We start from the raw sequence: 18,352 nt of genomic DNA, 5'->3' as shown, positions 1-18,352 counted from the left end.
TTTATGTCAGCCACTCTAACAGTGAACTGCAATACCATTCAGATGATTTGCAAGCACATGTGAGGAAGGATTCCAAAGTGGGGGAAAGAAATTTCTCCTCACAATACCAGCAGTTTCACAAACCTCCTTTACTAAGAATTTTTCCAATATCTGCTCAAATATAAAGGAAATACTGACATGAAAACCAGTCAAAATACTGATAAAGCATGCCAGAGGAGAGAGGTGAGGGGAGGATATTCCAATGTCTCCAAATTACGAGTATTAAATTCATATAATAAAAAAGGGAGTATGGAGATTGGAGATTAATTGCATGTTGAAAGAAAAGGAAGCATCTTGTCACTCAACTGAGCTCTTGACTACTAGGTTGCAAATTTAGGACAATTACTTTAGAATGGCTTTTACCAAAAAAACTCGACAATCAAATTAAAATAAGCCATTTGGTATAGAATTTTTAAAAAAGTACTTCATTATTATATTTTCTTAAATTCTAGAGAAGTATAATTCTCGCACAGAACACTAAGGAATCTTTTTTCCATTCATAGATCTGTTAGAGTGTGTGTTTCAAGAATTGAACATATGTGTGAAACACTGGGTTGACAGAGTTCCTGATTTGTAAGCACATGAACATGTGTGTTATACACACCCACCCTAACCTAACAGAAACTACGTTTCTGACTTGAGAAAAGAGTCTCTTAATAATATACCAATTGTGCAACTGAAATAAATATCACATACCAACATTTACTCCCATGGATAAATAACACCATGCCAGTGGAAATGGTGTAAGTTACCATCATTCTACTGGGTTTGTTTTTTCTTTAGCTCAAATAAGTGTGAGTAATTACCATTTGTGCAAAAGACTGAAGGTAAAAATCACAGCTACAGAATAATATCAGTATCTGATTTTCCAAACTTTACAACTAACAGATGGAAGTACATGCTCCTATAAGAATTAGTTTATTAGAGAGCTGACCAATCAGAAAGTATCATTCAAGCAAGGACCCCCCTCCCCCCAGTTCTACTTCAATTAACTTGCCTTTTGGAATTCTTTAACACTGCTTTCAACTTAAGCTCTGAAGGAACCTCTTTAACTCAAGACAGTAAATTTTATTAGAGCACAGTAGCCCCCCCCCCAAATGTGTATAAAGACCTACTCACCACACTGTTCTTTCCCTTCAACTTTGTTTATTGATGTACTGAACATGAAAAAGTACAAAGAATTCAAACACAAAAGAAAACATGTACAGCCTCTTAAATACTCAACAGAATATATTTTCTATTCCAACAGATGTGAAGTAAGTCATACTGTACAACTTCAAATAAATACCAGCCTTACATTTTATTAAGTGCTCTGATAAACACTGTAAAGTGAAGCACAATTTGCATGCCCTCTCATCAATGCCTCGGTTTGCTACAGTAGTATAGGAAAGAAGCATGTAGCTGCTGTTTTCCCCTGAGGGAAACCTTATTTTTTTTTTTTAAGTATATACATGTATTTTATTTATTTTTTTTTAAACGCAGAAGGTTAACTCTGACAATCTAAATGCACCTAAGGATATGAGAAAGTGCTAAGCCAATTGATCTCTGAACAGCATTGAGTGGGTCAGCATGAAAACTCGCTTATTCACTTTAGCACGCGCCTCACAGTATATGTACTGTACTATACTGAAATTTTTATAACTACAATTTTAAATAATAAAAAATAAAACTCAAAGCAACCGCAAAGATAATGTACAACTATGTTATGCATAGCACATTGCCTGTTCTAGGGGAAGCATGTGAGCATCTCAGTTTATACAAAAAGCAGGACGTAACTATATAGTTCTCAGTGCATCCTGATGAAGGCAAATTCTGCCTTCAGCTTTTTTGAAAATTTATTATAAGCTAGATGCTAATCAGAAAATATTTTGTATTTTTTAAAATTTCTTTCATACATGGTAAAGACTTATTTTATTATTTCCCCAAATAGTGGTTTAAGCATCATACAAAGTTAAATTTCAATAGCATACAGATATTTATGATTTTTGTATGAAAAATGTAAGGAAATTTGTTCAAAACCTATGGTTATACTCATTTTTCTTTTTTACCACAAACATATTTATAAACGAAAATGTAGCATCACCATAAACAGCTGAAGCTAGACTATCTACAGACAAAATTAGCAACGAATCTGATGCACTGTAAATTCAAGTCCTCAGGACAACAAAAGTGATTAAGCAAGACCTCAAGTAACAATGTTAATGCCATTTACAAAGGAAAAAACTGATACAAAAACATTCAAAACCTGAACATCACTTGGCATGTAAGGGAAAAAAAAAATCAAATTAGCTGAAAGGTTCATAAACACAAGGTCTTATTTACATTACACAAAGCTCAGGTGTTAGCCTTAAACGTAACTTTCAAAATACCTTCAAATATATCCAACTCAGATCACTTTTGCCGATTTGCTGCAGTACAAATCATGTGCAACATCTTTTTTCCTTAAGACAAAACAATTCTTCAAACAATACTGCAAGTACATCACTAAACACCATGAGCTCTATCTGAAGGGATTTCTTTAGGAAGAACAGATTTTTTCCCCCGTCTCTTGGTAATTTAAATTTCTTGCCTGCTCTTATATATTCTTTTGTAAATTTTTTTTATTTGTTTCAAAATCACAAATCAATGTGAGCCACCTATCACATAATAACCAGGATGATCAGACGCTCCACTGGTGATTACAAAAATGAAACCAGCAGTGTTTCCCTCATTGATTCTATTCCTTTCATACAAAGATCTCAAAAGTATTTTCTACATCATAAATCTTTCTAAATTTTCCAACCACTGCAAATTTCCTGGTAAATTTTAAAAGCTCACTAGGTGTCATATGAAGAGATTTCTCAAAGTATTCAAGTCAAAATATTTGTTCCAGGACCAGTAAAAAGTTTCTCCAAATTTTCTTTTTTATAAAAATAGATGCTTTTTTTAAACCCACATCAAAGAGGCTCTTATCTCTTTGGCAAGGTACTGCTTTACGAAAAGTTCTCCAGTATTCTTACAATAAGCGTTTATAATGTAGCCCCCCCCTTCCCCAACCCAAATCATAATTACAAAATAAATACTGTTTTTAACTTCATAAATAAAAATGTAAACTTCAAAATACTTTTCTTAGACATAACAGCAATGCTTTAAATGTAAACCAAACACAAAGCTAATCAGAAAAGGAAAAAAAAGGGGGGAAAATAAGACACAACCAACTGAAGAATTACAACACAAAGCCTCAATATTTACTCACAGGTTCAAGGCAGTTATGTAAAAAGAAAAGAAATGTCTTCCCTTAGCTGAAACACTTTAAAAGGTCCACCTTCTTCAAAGAAGGCAATAGAATGCAATGTGACAGGTAAAAACCCTGTACCTCTTGTCCATATTCAAACATAAAAGATATTTAAGAAGTTTTAATTCAAATACTAGCAATAAAAAATCTCACATATTTCTTAGGATGCTAAGTAGTCGTTTTATCCCCATCTCAACACTGACTTACAAAGACATTTACTAATGTATAAAGTTTCTCTTAACTTGCCTTTGTTGTATAGTTTTCATATATAAATGGACTGAGGACAAGAGCTCATTAGGCTTTGTGCGTTTTGTTTGTCTTAAAGGAGACCTGCAGTACTCTGTCTCCCAGACGGTATCCATTGAGGCTAGCTATCGCCATGGCGGCCTCATCATAGTTTGTCATAGTCACAAATCCAAAACCTTTGCATTTATTGGTGTTAAAGTCACGGATGACCTTCACGTTGGTGACAGCTCCAAAAGGCCCAAACATTTGCCACAGGATACTCTCATCTGCATCGGGAGCCAGGTTGTACACAAATATACACCACCCTGTTCCAGGGTGCCCAGGGATATTAATTCCAGCCAAACTGGTCATTCCATCAATGGTCATTGGAGAAAACCTACTAAACAAAATAGGGGACATACATGCATGTACACACACACACACACACACACACACACCAAAAAAAAAGAGAGAGAGAGAAAGAAAAACTGGTTACAGCAATGGACTTTTTTTCCATTTTTTTTAATCCCCCCAAATTTTAGCAATTCTCCTCCCCAAAAGATACATGTATAGCTATTCAATTTTTCAATCAAGCTATGTGTGGCTTGCAGTGACATGCTGCACTATCGAGGTATTACTAAACTACGAAATGGTCATTACTTGCCGCACTGAATAATACCATCTACAATGGCAAAGAAATGTACTTAGAATGGGCTTCATGAGGTATGCAGGACTGGGGAGCAAAAATCAACACAAATAGAAACATGCTATAATGTTACAACGCAACACTAAAATAATGGGTTTTTATATGACCAGGTGGCATCCAGTGGTATAGAAATATTCCATGAGTCAACCATGCTTCAGAAAGCAGCTTTTCATTAGATTAACATGCAAAATAAAATCCAACACAAACTTATGAGGGTAGAAATATCACTCCCCAAATCAAAGAAACTAACTGTGGGAAGGGATTATGAATATCATGAACCTCTATCATTACCTCTTTACTCCATAAGCCATATTGAGCAGATTGTCCAACCTGCAAAACACACATTTAGCAAACTTCAGTTTTAATGTTTCCCCTTGATGTTGAAGAAAACTGGGCTTGTTACTGCCACGTTCCAAGGGGACATCTGTACATTACTTCTATGTGAAGCCTCAGAAGACTGGGTCTTTTCACATTCCTGAGAAAAGGGGTACCACTGCCAGCTTGTCCAATGAATAAAGCCAATCTCTACAAGGGTCAGTGCAGGGGAAACAGTGGTGGTCATTTGAGGAAACTACTTGGAGGAAATATGGAAGCTCTGGAAGAGTTAACATGTGTGCTCTCACTGAGCAAATGCTGGGTGCCCACAAGTACTTTAGTATTGTAAAATTGCTTTACTAATTCTTGAAGATATCAATACACACACATGGACTGGGTGGCATGTCCAAGAACATAGGGCTAGCAAAATGAAGGAATTAATATTCAAACTCTGAAGTTTATTGAATTCTTTAAATTTCCCTTTATCTCTCAGCTTTGAAGGATTTTCATCTTTTAGACTCAAAGGGGTATAATTACAGATAGAAAAACCTTATGGACCATCTTGCTTAATCCTCCCATTTCTTAAATATACTCTGCTAAGGTCTAGAGAAGGACCTTAGCTTTAATGAGCAAAAAGTCAGGAGCTTAAGACTCTGAACCTGATGCAGTGTTTAACTGTGCCATGAAAGGTATAGGACCATTTAGTTTTAAGAAGCTAGGCAAGAGACAACCAACTTGAACTTATCTTAAAATAATTTTTTTCTTCAATGCTAGAAATTGAACCTCGGGCCTGGTACATGCCATTGAGTCACATACTCAGCACTTAAAAATTTTTTAAAAGAAAGTGATTGGGATAATTACATACTTTTCCCATTGCATAAATTAGTCTTGGAGTCTCTGATCCTTCCTGGTTTTGTTAGTTTCAAAAAAACTAATGTATAGCTATATGACCACCATAAGCTGCCACAATGCTTAACACTCCCCAAATGCCAACCCAGGTCAGGGGGCACAAATATTTTCTTCTTTTAACACCTCTGAAAGATTAAGTTTGAGAAAAGTATCAACCTTTCTATAGAGCCCGAGGTACAGGTTGCAGCACATATGAATAAGCAAATACCTTTAGTCCTATAAAAGCCCAATCTCTCTTCTGGTCTTTTAGAAATGGATGAATGTTTTCTATGCCCATCCCTGCCCCCAATTTCCACTGGGAATTTATGTGTTTTGCAAAAATGAGAAAGACTAGGTCAATGTAACACGAACTAAGAAAATGGAACAAATCACCATGACACAGGATCCTCTTCTGGTGTGTGTCTTGTCCCACTACCCTCTCAATGTACCACTAAGCACAGTGGACTGGCCTGGGTCACTGCTGGTTAATTATATATACCTGGTGACTAAATAAAAGCAACAAGGTTACCAAGATTATGATAAGCTACTTAAACCAGGATGCAAACTACCAAAAAGACTGGTTCGGTAGACCTCTTGGCACATGCAAGTGGTAGAGCACACGTATGAAGAGAACCTATATGTAAGGTCTTTGTGTTCCATAGAGATGATGACTATACTCAAAGATGCCAGGCCTCTATACCGAAGAATAAAGGTCACAAACACCGTAACAAAGATGAGTGCAAATTGGCATTACCAATTTGAAAGTTATCTGATACAGAAAACTGCATCAAGCTGCAGGAATGAGTAAAGGATCCATCTGGATATGATAACCTGAAGAACAGAACAGCACCACGAGGCCTCTGTCCAAAGTGCTGAAAGGCCAGAATTCAGAGGCATCTTGTTACTTCACTCCAAATAGAGATATGCCATCTACATCTACTAATTGTGTCCTCAGGATGGGACTGCCATGATTTCCCTCCACCCACATAGGACATCAATCTCAAGTCCAGAGACAGAATTTGCTAAAAGTTTTCAGTACTTCAAAGTAAAAACAGAGTGGAAACTAAACCTGCCCCAGAACTGAGAGAAAGACATCTCAATCCACCCCATCCCTGAAATCTCCAGGCAGGATGTCTAGGACTTTTACACAAGCATCTCTGAGGACCCTCTGATGGGCCTCACATATGCCCTACATGTGAAGTCCTATGAGACACCACGATCTTCACTGAATTCTTTACTTAGCTCCCACTTTAGGAAAAACTCAGTTTCTCAGAATTTAAAAGCAAGTTATCTACCCTTCTCCTCCCCCACTATCAGGAAGTGTAGGGGGGGACATGGATTCAGGAAACTGGGCCGAGACCCCGTTGAAACCCTCTGTCTATACATGGCCCAGTTTTCCTTGTTCTCTCAGTGTTATGCATCCATGTTTCCCAAGCAGCTTAGAGCAAGCAGAGGGTCCATCACATGAGCATCTCACAGCACAAGCCTAGTGGCAGTTGGGAAACTATATACTAAGCAGCGACAAGATAAAATAGTTGATTACTTGGACCAAAGAACCACTATTACTCCCTACAATTGTGTGTGTGTGTATATTATATATATATATATATATATGCTGGGTCTGTCCATAGCTCGAGGATATCTTCCATACACAGTCATTTAAAAATGACCATCAATTTTTAAGTGGAGACCAAGCCATCAGAATGACTCAAGTTTGCATGCTGAGATACTATACTATGGGAAGTAAATGTTAAGATTCCATCAAATACATACTTTTATTACTTAAAAATAACATTCTTTACTTATATTTTAACAGATGCACTGCACCCAAGATCTGCATTCAGTCCCCATGCACCATGCATGCTTCCCTACAGAAGACTAAGCAGTCCTCAGAGGGCAGAGGTGACCAATGGCACCATCATCTGTCTTTACCCTGTACATATCCCCTTATAAATAACTTTAAGTGGATTTGGAGGATTAGATTGGATAACCTAGCTTTAATTAAAATTATCTTGACTTAAAAGGTAGCTTAAAAAGGATTCCCATGTTGTGGAAGGGGAGGGGCAATCTAGTTGAGAATGATAATAGTAAGAAAAACTAAGAAAAGGGAGAGCCAATTATCAATTCTAGTATAAGCCACTTTCTGAAGTTAGACATAAAATAATCTAACATGTATCACATGAAATTAAGAAATCAAAAACTATCAATAAATCATGATCCATAAAATATTGTTATTGATAGTTTTTTTATGGATCTTGATTTAAAGGTATGTTATTTACTAATACATTAGGTGAATAAAATATAAAGCCAGCCAACAAGAAAATCAATAACACATTTGATATACTGTACAGTTCATCTTTATTCTTTCTTTATTCTCTGATCAGAGTTTATAATTTAATGTATATCATAGCCCAAGTCCACATGCACATATAATTTATGAAAGAGCACAAACATGATTTTATTAATAGGAATTCAACTATAATTACTTATTACTGGAAATATTCTGAATACACCATATGTTAGATAAAGCTTTCCCATTTGAAAGCCAGGTGTTTATAAATAGAGAATAAAAATAAAGTAAGTACCTGCCTAATTTTCAAGAAGCATCTGACAGACTGTGGGAGAGGCTATATTCAAGTAAAGAAGTAGTGAGGAATCAAAGTCAGAAATAAAAAGTATGAAGAGAGACTACTAATGAATAAAAAAATAAAATTCTACAAGTAACTGTTATCAAAACTTCTCCAAAGGACTGACCAAAGCAAGATGAACAAAGTACCCCCTCACCCAATCAGATGGGATCATCTGTCTCCTATGAACGAGGAAAGTTATCCCAGAGGCTCGATACCAGTTTCTTCCAAAAGGAAATTGTGACAATGCAACCAGCAACATGCCCTAAATGCAGCTCAAGTACTGACTGAAAAGACTCTTTCAACAATATATATTATATAGGCTCACAGAAGCTGGCATTAGTCTAGATCACCTCTGATGAAGCCTGAGCTGCTCCATCAGAAAAGAACATGAAGACATTTGGCTTAACATTTATTCAGATATAATGACCAATAATATACTTAAGGGGCTGAAATTGAACTATCCTCCCAAATAAATAAGGCTTGTCTTATTTTGAAAACTATAGTTGATTTATTGAGCATATTAGATCAACAATGCTCAGAATAAGAAAACTTACTAGTAATGGGAGTTGACTGAGTCACAAACCTCACATGGGCATTTTTAAACCTGATCCTTATTTACATGGATTTAATTTTTTATCTTATAATATGTGGTACACTTTTGGATATTAAAAGATCCTTGACTATTATAATACTTACAACTGTTTTCTCCAATCCCTCTCAACTCCCAATGTACTATAACATAAAGTGAGACATTTTCTAAAATGTCTGCTTGAAGGTGACAAACTCAAAAGCTGAGGGCATCAGAACACAGACAAAGCCTTTGTACAGGGCACTAGACCTGAACTATGCAAAACACGAACAAAACACTCAAGACCCTTCATTCAAGGGACTTTGTAAATTGACAGAAGGGTCAACCTTTATTCAACAGAATGACATGGGGAAAAAAAAAAAATCCAGGTAATGACAGCCAAGGTAATGACAGCCAAGTTAGAGAAAATGAACAAAAGCACAAATCACATCAGGTTAAACCTGAATTCTAGAAACAGATTCTCTAATACCCATTCTAGACCAAACACCTTCACTGAGCACACTGGAGAAGTTCACATTTGACTCTCTGGACAGAAACTGGAGGAATGGAGGTGAGGAGAGAGACAACAGTTAGGAGTCTCAAGGAGGACTGACTCCATTTGCCATCTCTTCAGTCCTTTGGCCCAGCCTTGCTCAGAACTCAGTCTTGGTTCTAACACTGTTTTACTTAATGATTACCACAGAACAAAAAAAGGAGCTTAAATCAGAAAAACAAATTAAAAATAACTAAAACCAATAGAGTTTTCTTATAATAGTGTGCTGAAGTTAACCAACAGGCTGCCAAGGAATCACCTGTAAAATTCATTTGGGCTTATCTGTCCTCAATTCTCAGAATGCATACATACATACATACATACATACATACACACACACTACACCACACAGAAACTCATGGAAGAGGATGCCATAGTGGAAATCTACAGGAAGATAAGAAAAGCTCAAAATGAGTATTATGTTATTTCTTTCTCCATCAGGGCAAGTATCAAGCAGCCTGATGCATCTCTCTTCTAGTCCAACTGGCACTACCATCCACCAAAGTCAAAGGTGACACACACTGCTTTTTTCCTCACAAAGTTACAGCAGCAGAGCTCAATCACATAGGAACCCAATCACCCAGTTCAAACATAGCCTCTGACAGTACCATCTCTTCTGCCATGGCAAGAGCCGATTTAAGTAGGAATTCAATGTGGTGTTTATGGCAAATTTCTTTCTCACATTTCAGGTAACATACTTGAATATTTTTTAAAATAAGATATTATGAATGATTTATCCCACTCTCTTGAGTACTCTAAAACCCCAATGAAAAAAATACATGTGATTTAAGTCAGAAAACATAACTTCCATCTCATTAGGTCAAGTTTGGTTATATTTTTGCTAATTATTCTGTCTCAGGAAAGAAATAAAATTAATATGTGCTTGTAATAAAAAAATATGTGGGGGTTAGATGGCATTATGGCTATAGTACACCATATGGCCAAAAAGGACATTAAAAAAATTCTGGAAAATAAAAACTGAGTAACTTGTTTATGAAACCAGAAACTGTGCTCTGTTGAATTTCTTAAAGTCTCTATTTTCACATGCAGATTAGGGATGGTTTTGAATGATTTCCTAGGTTGGTTGTTATCCCAGGATTAGAGTAAAACTTGAAAAGCTGAAATATTTATACCTGTCAATGAGACAGTTCTTCCTTGGGTTAATGTCCTGGTCATTCTATGGACTACAAAGAGGTCAAAAATTACCACCCTCAGGCCAAATCCACACAGCCACCAAATGCTACATGGTCCAAGAGATAAGAACAGCTTTTACATTTGTAAAGACTTGTTTACTTAAAAAAAAAAAAAAAAAGACATTCAAATACTGTAACTCATAAAGCTAAAATATTTACTATCTGGCCCTTTACAGGCAAAGTTTGCTAACCTCTAACCTACAACAACAACAAAAAAAGAAAAAAAAAAGGGGGGGGGGAGAATCCATTTTTAGGAACTTAAGTGTATTAGCATAGGTTATGATTTTTGGATGATGTATATGCTACAAAACAATAACTCAAAGAGCTTGACTTAAAAGTTTTTTTGTGTTTCAACTTCATAAAAAGAAAAACTTTTTACAAAGGGGAAATAAATCAGAAGCTCTGGAGGCAGTTCATTAGACCATCTGTAGGTTAGGATTTCTCAATTGATGTTTTAGGCCAGATAAGTTGTTGTTGGCTATCTGTACAATGTGAGCTATTTAGTAGAATCCCTGGCCTCTACCCACTAGATTCTAGGAGGTCAAAAACATACAGCTCCCAAATTATGCCAATATGAATATCTCCAGGCACTGTCAAAAGTCCTCTAGAGGCAAAATCACCCCTGGTGGAGAACCACTGTCCACTGTTGTAGATAATTGTCCTTTTGTCTCCACTTCTAAATAGCAAAAGAAAACTATTCCCCCAAGTAGATTTTTTTCCCATTTAAAAAAGAAAAAAACAACATTAACAACAAAACAAACCAAATATCCTGTTAATAAAAGCACTGGACAGTAAACCTGAGCATTCTCTTTTAGCTCAGTAGCTGGGCATGAGAACTAGACCAGACTTACCTAAAACGCTGAGCCTGCTGAGCTAGCGGTCCTGGATACCTTCTGTTTGGAGACTGGTACAGCTGGGAAAGGATGGCCTGATTGGTTTTTTGGCTTGGATTATTAGCAAACTTTACAGTGATTGGCTCTGTGGCACCAGGAGGTTTCTGGCCATTTAGGCCTTTGATAGCTTCTTCTGCCTCAATCCGCTTGTCAAATCGAATAAACCCTACACCCCTTGATATGCCTATGGTAGATGTGAGTAAAGATATGGGGAAGAGGGAGTGGAAGGAGAAGGGGAAGGAGAGAAGAAAGGATAAATTAATTTTTCCTTCTCAAGAACATCTTTTCACTCACATAAAGCATTTGCCACAAAATCACATCAGAAGGAATGTTTTTCCTTAGCAATTCGATGCAGAATCATAATTCCGCATTTTTTAAAATGCATGAAGTCAGCTAAACAATCTGAGTTATCACATGCCTTCCAATAAGCCAAGACAACGAGAAAGCACAAGTATGTCTGTCCATGTTTTCCCTCACACACTCCCTTTCTCTCTCCCATGCACTCTCCTTAATAATGTCAGCAGCAAGGATCAGTTCCATTTTCCAAATGTACTATGGAATAAATAGTTCAGAAGTAAGGGGCCCAACAGCTCCCTTTCTTGTAATAAGAGCAGAACCAGGCATTTACTAAAAAATACATGCACTGTAGTAGAAAGATACACTTTAGCTCAAACTTTAAATAATATATTCAGCTTAATAATATTATGTAGGATGTAGGTCCTGGAAAAAAATTGTCCCAAGATGGTCTTCTGGTTCTCCTAAACTCCCCTGTATTTCTAATGAGCTAACTTATATTAGAAATGTAATGTTACATGGAGGAAAAGAGGGAAAGGAGGACCCAGCTCTTAAAAATAAGTAAATAAGTAGAGATTCAAAGCATTCTGGCCTCTACTGCATTACTCTTAACTATGGAAGACCATTCCTGTTCATATTCTCCCCACTCAGAGACAAGAATGATAAAGCAAAGGATGGCCAAGAACCTTTTCAGCTTATGAGAGATGGCAGAGGAAACCCAGCTTACTCCACAAAATTACTGTGAACAGGCTAGTGGGGTGGCCATGGCTGGTCACCATGAGGTGAGCAGCAGCAGGATAATGCTTTCCTGGCAAGCAAGTAGGCACTAATGGCACCAATCTGGGACCAGCAGGTAGAAAAGTACCGATGATTCAGAAACTGTATTGATGAAGAAAAGGGGAGTTACTAAGAAAATGCACTAGACCATCATCATTTAGAGGAACTTTATAAAGAAATGAAGGTCTACTTGCCTTACAGTTAATTGTGTATAAGGTCAATGGCTCAGAATTTTCTGAAGTAGATAAGGCATTTTTTTTTCTGGATGCACTTAATCTCAGAAAGCCCTTATCACTTTACCTTTTGTATGTAAGTTATATTCATTGCACATTATTACCACCTGATGGCTAAATAACAAAATTGCAGGTTTTCATTTTTTCATTTCAGGTAAAGTGAGTAAGTTTTCCTTGAAAGCCATAAGTATGAAGATGAAATTATAGCAAATATATCCCTTCACTTATCTACTACCTCCTATTAAGAACTAATGACCACTAGGATTCAGCTGTTCCATTAGGAAAGCATTAGATTTGCAATGAAATGGCCTTTACACAGGATGAGTCACCTAAACTGGTGGTCCTAAAACCTGAGCATGCATCAGAATAATCTAAGAGCAAAATGCCCATCCTCTGAGTTTTATTGAGTAGATATTTTGGGGGGAGGGGTCCAAGAATTTACAATTCTAGTAAGGTTCTAGAAGGATGCTAATGATGTAGGTATCATATCGACCCATACTAGAGAATCACTGACTAAAACACAAAGTGGTGAGCTAGGTCCACCTGTGATCCCACATGCTCAGAATGAACTATCAACTAGTTAAGAGGTGAGATGGGCTTTCTGTAACATATATGAAGTCTACTCTCAATTTATCAACTTCTCTTTAAAATGAATTAAATAAAAAGCATGAATGATATGAACAAAATAAAAAAGGGCATTTTTGTTGCTTTGAACAAATTTTATCAGGATTACTGTGTCTGGATTTCTATTTGACCCCCCCTAATAATCTATTTGATACAACAGTATGATAAAATGTGTAAGAAGGATTATGAAATAACTAATGCAGCTAAAACCATATTGTATATGCTCTTACTTGACTGAATTTTCTCATGACAGCAAAACCTACAGGCCATTCTTCCAGGCATGTATACAGTGGCAGAAATCTCTAACCACAAGTCGAAGGGTGGTGCTTCCTATGAAGCCAATTACCAGCACATAAGGGCAGAACAGGCTCTCTTGATCAAATTCAAATCAACTACACTGATCTGCAATTGAAGATTACAAACTTAGCCTAATTTTTATTCTAAGGCTAATCTGCTACTTTCTTTATTAAAAAATATTCACACATTGTAATATGTAAGGGTCTTAATGTGGCTGCTTGGAAACACAGTACTATGGGTGATCATTTTTCCCCATGTTATCATGATTCTCTATTTTTTAAATGTTCATTAAAAAAATGAGTACTGCTGCTGTAAAAATATGCCTGAATTTTTTTTCTAAAAATCCATAATCAACTGTCAGCTTTTCTTTAAGAAGTACTGACAGAAATGTTACCTTATATACAAAAGTTTCTTTAATAAACATATTATTCTTCTCAGTTCTGTTAAAAGCTGCATTAGGCATAACATAAATTTTTAACATTCAAAATTCTGTGCTCTTACTGCATATGACTGTACAGTACAGCGTGGACCTGGAGAACAGCCTGAGCAGCAATCACCAGCATGGTTGTAGTGTGATCCTCCCTTGGAGGACTAGCTGCATACTGCTGCATTAAACTTTGCTCTTTACAAAAATAAGATTGTTTATTAGTATTTTATAAGGAGAATGGGGGCTTTTTTCACGCAGTGGCTTGGAAATGAAGATTATGGCATCTATAAATTTATTACAAGCCATGAAACAGGCTTCAAACCTGCACCTTCAGGGTGGAAATGACTCAAGCTCACACACTACACTCCACAATCTATTTTTGTCCATGCATATTTATGAACAATTCCAGCAGAAAATTGCATTTTCTGGCCCACATATACCTTTGATGTGTTCTAGAGGCAAGACTGCGGCATGGGAAGACAGAATATTTCACAATCTGCCAGCTAGAAAGAGCAAAAGACTGTCCAGAACCACTGCCTACTCACCAGTGACCTGGTCGACAAGAATACGAGAAGTAATAATGCGTCCATATTGTGAAAACAGCTGTTCCAACTCCTTCTGGGTCATTGTTTTCGGAAGCCCGCTGACATATAAGTTTGCATCTCTGATAGAAGCTGAACTTGGGCGAGCATAAGAAACCTGGAAAAGGGGAATAAAATTAAGTGTATATGCAACTCAATCACTTCCTTTCAGAAACTCAAAAACTGCCTTTAGTAACTTTTCCATAAACAGCATATATAACAAGCATTGATGCTAATGTTTACCCGATTTGCTCACTTCTGGGGAAATTCTAGACAAATGGCAAGGGCCATTCCTCTGGGTAGAGAGGAAAGAGCATTTGCCACAAGAGGGTTTTTAAGTTCTCAAAACAGATCAGGACCACTCATGGTAACAGGCTGTCCTCAGCGGGGCCAACCCCCCAAAATAGAGATTTGGGGCCATCACTCAGGCTTCTAAATTCATCAGACACATTTTTATAACCTTTTTTCCAGCCTATCCTAGAAAGATAGGATATAGATGGCATGGTGGTACCACATTGCTAAATATTGACCCTTTGTCAGTAAGTGTGCCCTTTTGATTTAGGCCAAAAGAACTTACTTTCTTCCACAAATTCCAATGCATAAGTGAGCTACACCCTCTATTCTCCATTATCTTCTTGTCTGCAAGTCTTTATAACCTGGATTTTCAGGTTCTAAGTCCTTGTATTGACTTTGCTTGCCTTGTTATGTATTCTCAAGATGCTTCCCATCTTTGAACTATAGTATTCTAAATCTCAAGGATGGAAGACAAAATAGTTTGTTTATGATCTCCACTGTTGATGTCTCACTCATCACTGTATCCTCAATGTCTAGTTAATGCCCAACAGGTGATAGATACTAAATTTGATCAGTAAAGCCTATCCAATATCTCCTTGATCCTGAGGGTCCACAATTGTGTCCTAGACCAGAGCATTTAAAGGGGCAGTTCATCAAGTCATCTAGATATTTTGCCTAAATCATAATCAAGAACTCCTTTTCCCATAATCTCTGCCCGCCAATATTTAGACAGCTATGAGTTTCTTGAGTTATTCCTGACCACATTCCCTTTGTTTTGACTGTAAGCTCTTCTGGACGAGCTAAGGGCAAAGAAATTTCCATAATATAATCTATATCCAACATTATTCATAAAAATGACTAGTGCATTTAACTCTGGGACCAATTTGCCAGGGTGTCATAATATGATTACATGAGTGCCCATCTTTAACCTCAGTTGTTACCCTTAAAAAGAACTTTTAGCATGAAACACTCAATATTTTCTCCTTGGTTTAAATTATGCCAAAAGCTATTACTTTTTTTTCCCTCCCCAGAAACAAGAAAAACAGACCAGATTTCTACATTACTTTTAAGTTCTTGCTATCTTTCACCCCTTCCCCAAGAGTGTTTACATTTAATACTCCTATCCTATCCTACAAAAACAAGGAATTTGAAATAGTGGTGTCGAGAGAATAAAACACTATTCAGATATAACTTTTTTCTCTATGCCTAAAATAACAGACTGGGAACTTAAACATACGTGCAAAATAAGAAATAGAGGACAATTTCATGTGATTTAAATGGAATCTAGTCTTGGGATTGCTGTAACTGCTAAATCAGCAGCTGCTTAATTATATATGTATTCAATGATGTGACTAAATGAATATCCAAGTTCTTATCTAGACGACAATTCCCAATTTTCAAAGGAAGCTGAAAACCCCACTACTTGATGCCCAATTTTATATCTAGTAATTATCATGCCCACTCCATGGCTTTATTTCTGAGGCAGGGAACTTCTGCAAGTTATACATCAGTGCTCCAGATGGAACATGCGACTCAAGTGTTCCCCTTGTGAAGGGCCACTTCTGTGGGCTCCAGAGCAAGCATTATACATTCCCAAAGGAGGCCGACTCCTGAGGCCTTGAAAGCAGGCAGCAGAGAGCAGGCAGGCAGGCAGCCTTTACATAGACTCTGAGCACAGTGTAAGGCAGTGTAACCATGGTTAAAGACCTCTAATCAGTGTGCCTGGACTCAAAACTAGGTTCGCTTTTCATGGATTCTGTTACTCTGGGACAAATTCTTTAAGCTTATTATACCAAATAATTGCACTTTCTTTGTCTGGTTGTTAGGAATAATTAAGTAAAATAATTTCTAATACACATGAAAAGCTGAAATGTCTAATGTCTAAAAACCTAAGTGATTGTGTTATGAGTATCATTTTACCACTATGTGCATCTGATATTTAGGAAAAGACCCAGACCATTAAAGTTTAAAGTAACCTGAGTCCATTACAGTGTTCCAGAATAATTTACTCATGCAGGGATATTCACTGCTTTGTGCATTTCAGATGAGTGTGGGTGGAGTGTTTTAAAAGTGTCCTAAAATATATTTAGAAAAAAAGGTTTATATTTAGTGCTTATATAAAAGCTTTGAAAACATACCCAGGTCAGTTATGTTTTCCTTTTTATTTATTTTTTCTTTTCCCTTCAATATCCAGTCTGTAGTTCACATTGCTTGATTCCCAAGCACATTAAAAGGGCTCTAAGACAAACCTTCTCAAGATGGCATTTTTCAGTAACCTTGTCTAAGAGCTGTTTGCATTACCACAGGCAGGACAGAGATGACTAAATTGCATCATGTAATAATGGACTTACAGTTATGCTTATAAGGGTCTGTCATTTAGAAAGCATTATCAAATACAGTATTCTGAATGTGCCTGGCAACAACACTGTCAGGTAAACAGGGTTGAGATTATACATGAAGTAATTTCTGGTTAGGGAAACAGGCAAAGATAAGGTTATAAGGTATGCCTAAAGTTATACAGAGCTGGTGCTCAATTCTTGATTCCCACTTTGATGTTCTTGACTCCCAATCCTTGTCTCCTCACCCAGTTCTCTCTCCATAGCATCATCATACTATGGAAACTACCTTATACATTCCCTTGTTCAAGAATTTGGAAAAGTTCAATATATATATAATGGTTAGTTCAAAGTTATTTTATTTCATTTTTCTTTTTTTAAAATTTTTAATATTTATTTATTTAGTTAATTAGTTGTCAGTAGACACAACATCTTTGTTTGTATGTGGTGCTGAGGATCGAACCTGGGCCGCATGCATGACAGGCGAGCGCCATACCGCTTGAGCCACATCCCCAGCCCTCATTTTTCATTTATTTTCTTAAAATAACTTTTCCTCAAAGTGGTTAATAGTTGATTTTAACTGGAAAACTGCACATGATAACCTAGTTTTATTATGTTTTAGTTCTTAAAAATTAGCAATGCCACCCCAAAGCACTTCCAGAAGTAGAAGAAAGGGAACATAGCTTTCCATCCCAACACGACATGTTTGCTGTTACTTGGGATGAATGCAGCTCCCTCTACCTCTGGTCTGTTATCATCCTCCCTTCCAGAAAAAGCAAAACATTTCTTCCATCTCAAAGGATTTTTAGTAGAAAATGTACTTACACCAAAGTGAGAGGGCTGCTTGCAGTGGGATAAGGATTTATACTTTGGGGATTTAAATCAGTTACCAGACCAAATTTTATATCTAGTAATTATCAGCAACCTTCTCCACTCTGGCTTTTCTGTGGATTTGGAACTTGTACAGCCACCTTGTGTTAAACTGCTCATCCAGAGAACCAGAGGGGCTATCTTCAGCTTCAAAGTGTGAAGCATGCCTGTGGGTCTTCAAGACTCAATTCCCTTGGAGAAGACTCACGAGAAGGTTTGCTTTAAGTGGCAAATTCTGCACTAGAAAGACTTCAATACAATGAGCTTCCAGCCTACACCCTACTGGGGTCTAAACAGCTTCTTTCACCAAGTGCAAGCTGTTCTCCAATCTGCAT

The 18,352-nt window shown here is 36.9% G+C and overlaps 1 protein-coding gene across 22 annotated transcripts in view; it reads right to left on the bottom strand.

Moving 5' to 3' along the window:
* Positions 1-1,168: 1,168 nt before the first annotated feature.
* Positions 1,169-18,352, bottom strand: part of Elavl2 (ELAV like RNA binding protein 2) — a 152,212-nt gene continuing 135,028 nt past the window's right edge. For 16 of the 22 annotated variants that reach the window (XM_048783546.1, XM_048783537.1, XM_048783533.1 and 13 more), the window contains 4 exons: positions 14,482-14,635; positions 11,243-11,468; positions 4,536-4,574; positions 1,169-3,938 (listed from right to left, as the gene is read on the bottom strand). In XM_048783546.1, coding sequence (XP_048639503.1) covers positions 3,608-3,938; positions 4,536-4,574; positions 11,243-11,468; positions 14,482-14,635 — 750 coding nt within the window. In that variant the 3' untranslated portion in view covers positions 1,169-3,607. The remainder of the gene's footprint in view (positions 3,939-4,535; positions 4,575-11,242; positions 11,469-14,481; positions 14,636-18,352) is intronic. The other 6 variants (XM_015492522.2, XM_048783542.1, XM_048783545.1 and 3 more) reach the window with 1 other exon arrangement.

Source organism: Marmota marmota, unplaced genomic scaffold, assembly GCF_001458135.2.
Source record: "Marmota marmota marmota unplaced genomic scaffold, marMar, whole genome shotgun sequence".
In the NCBI taxonomy this organism is placed as follows: domain Eukaryota; kingdom Metazoa; phylum Chordata; class Mammalia; order Rodentia; family Sciuridae; genus Marmota; species Marmota marmota.
This window is presented reverse-complemented; position numbering and strand designations above follow the sequence as displayed.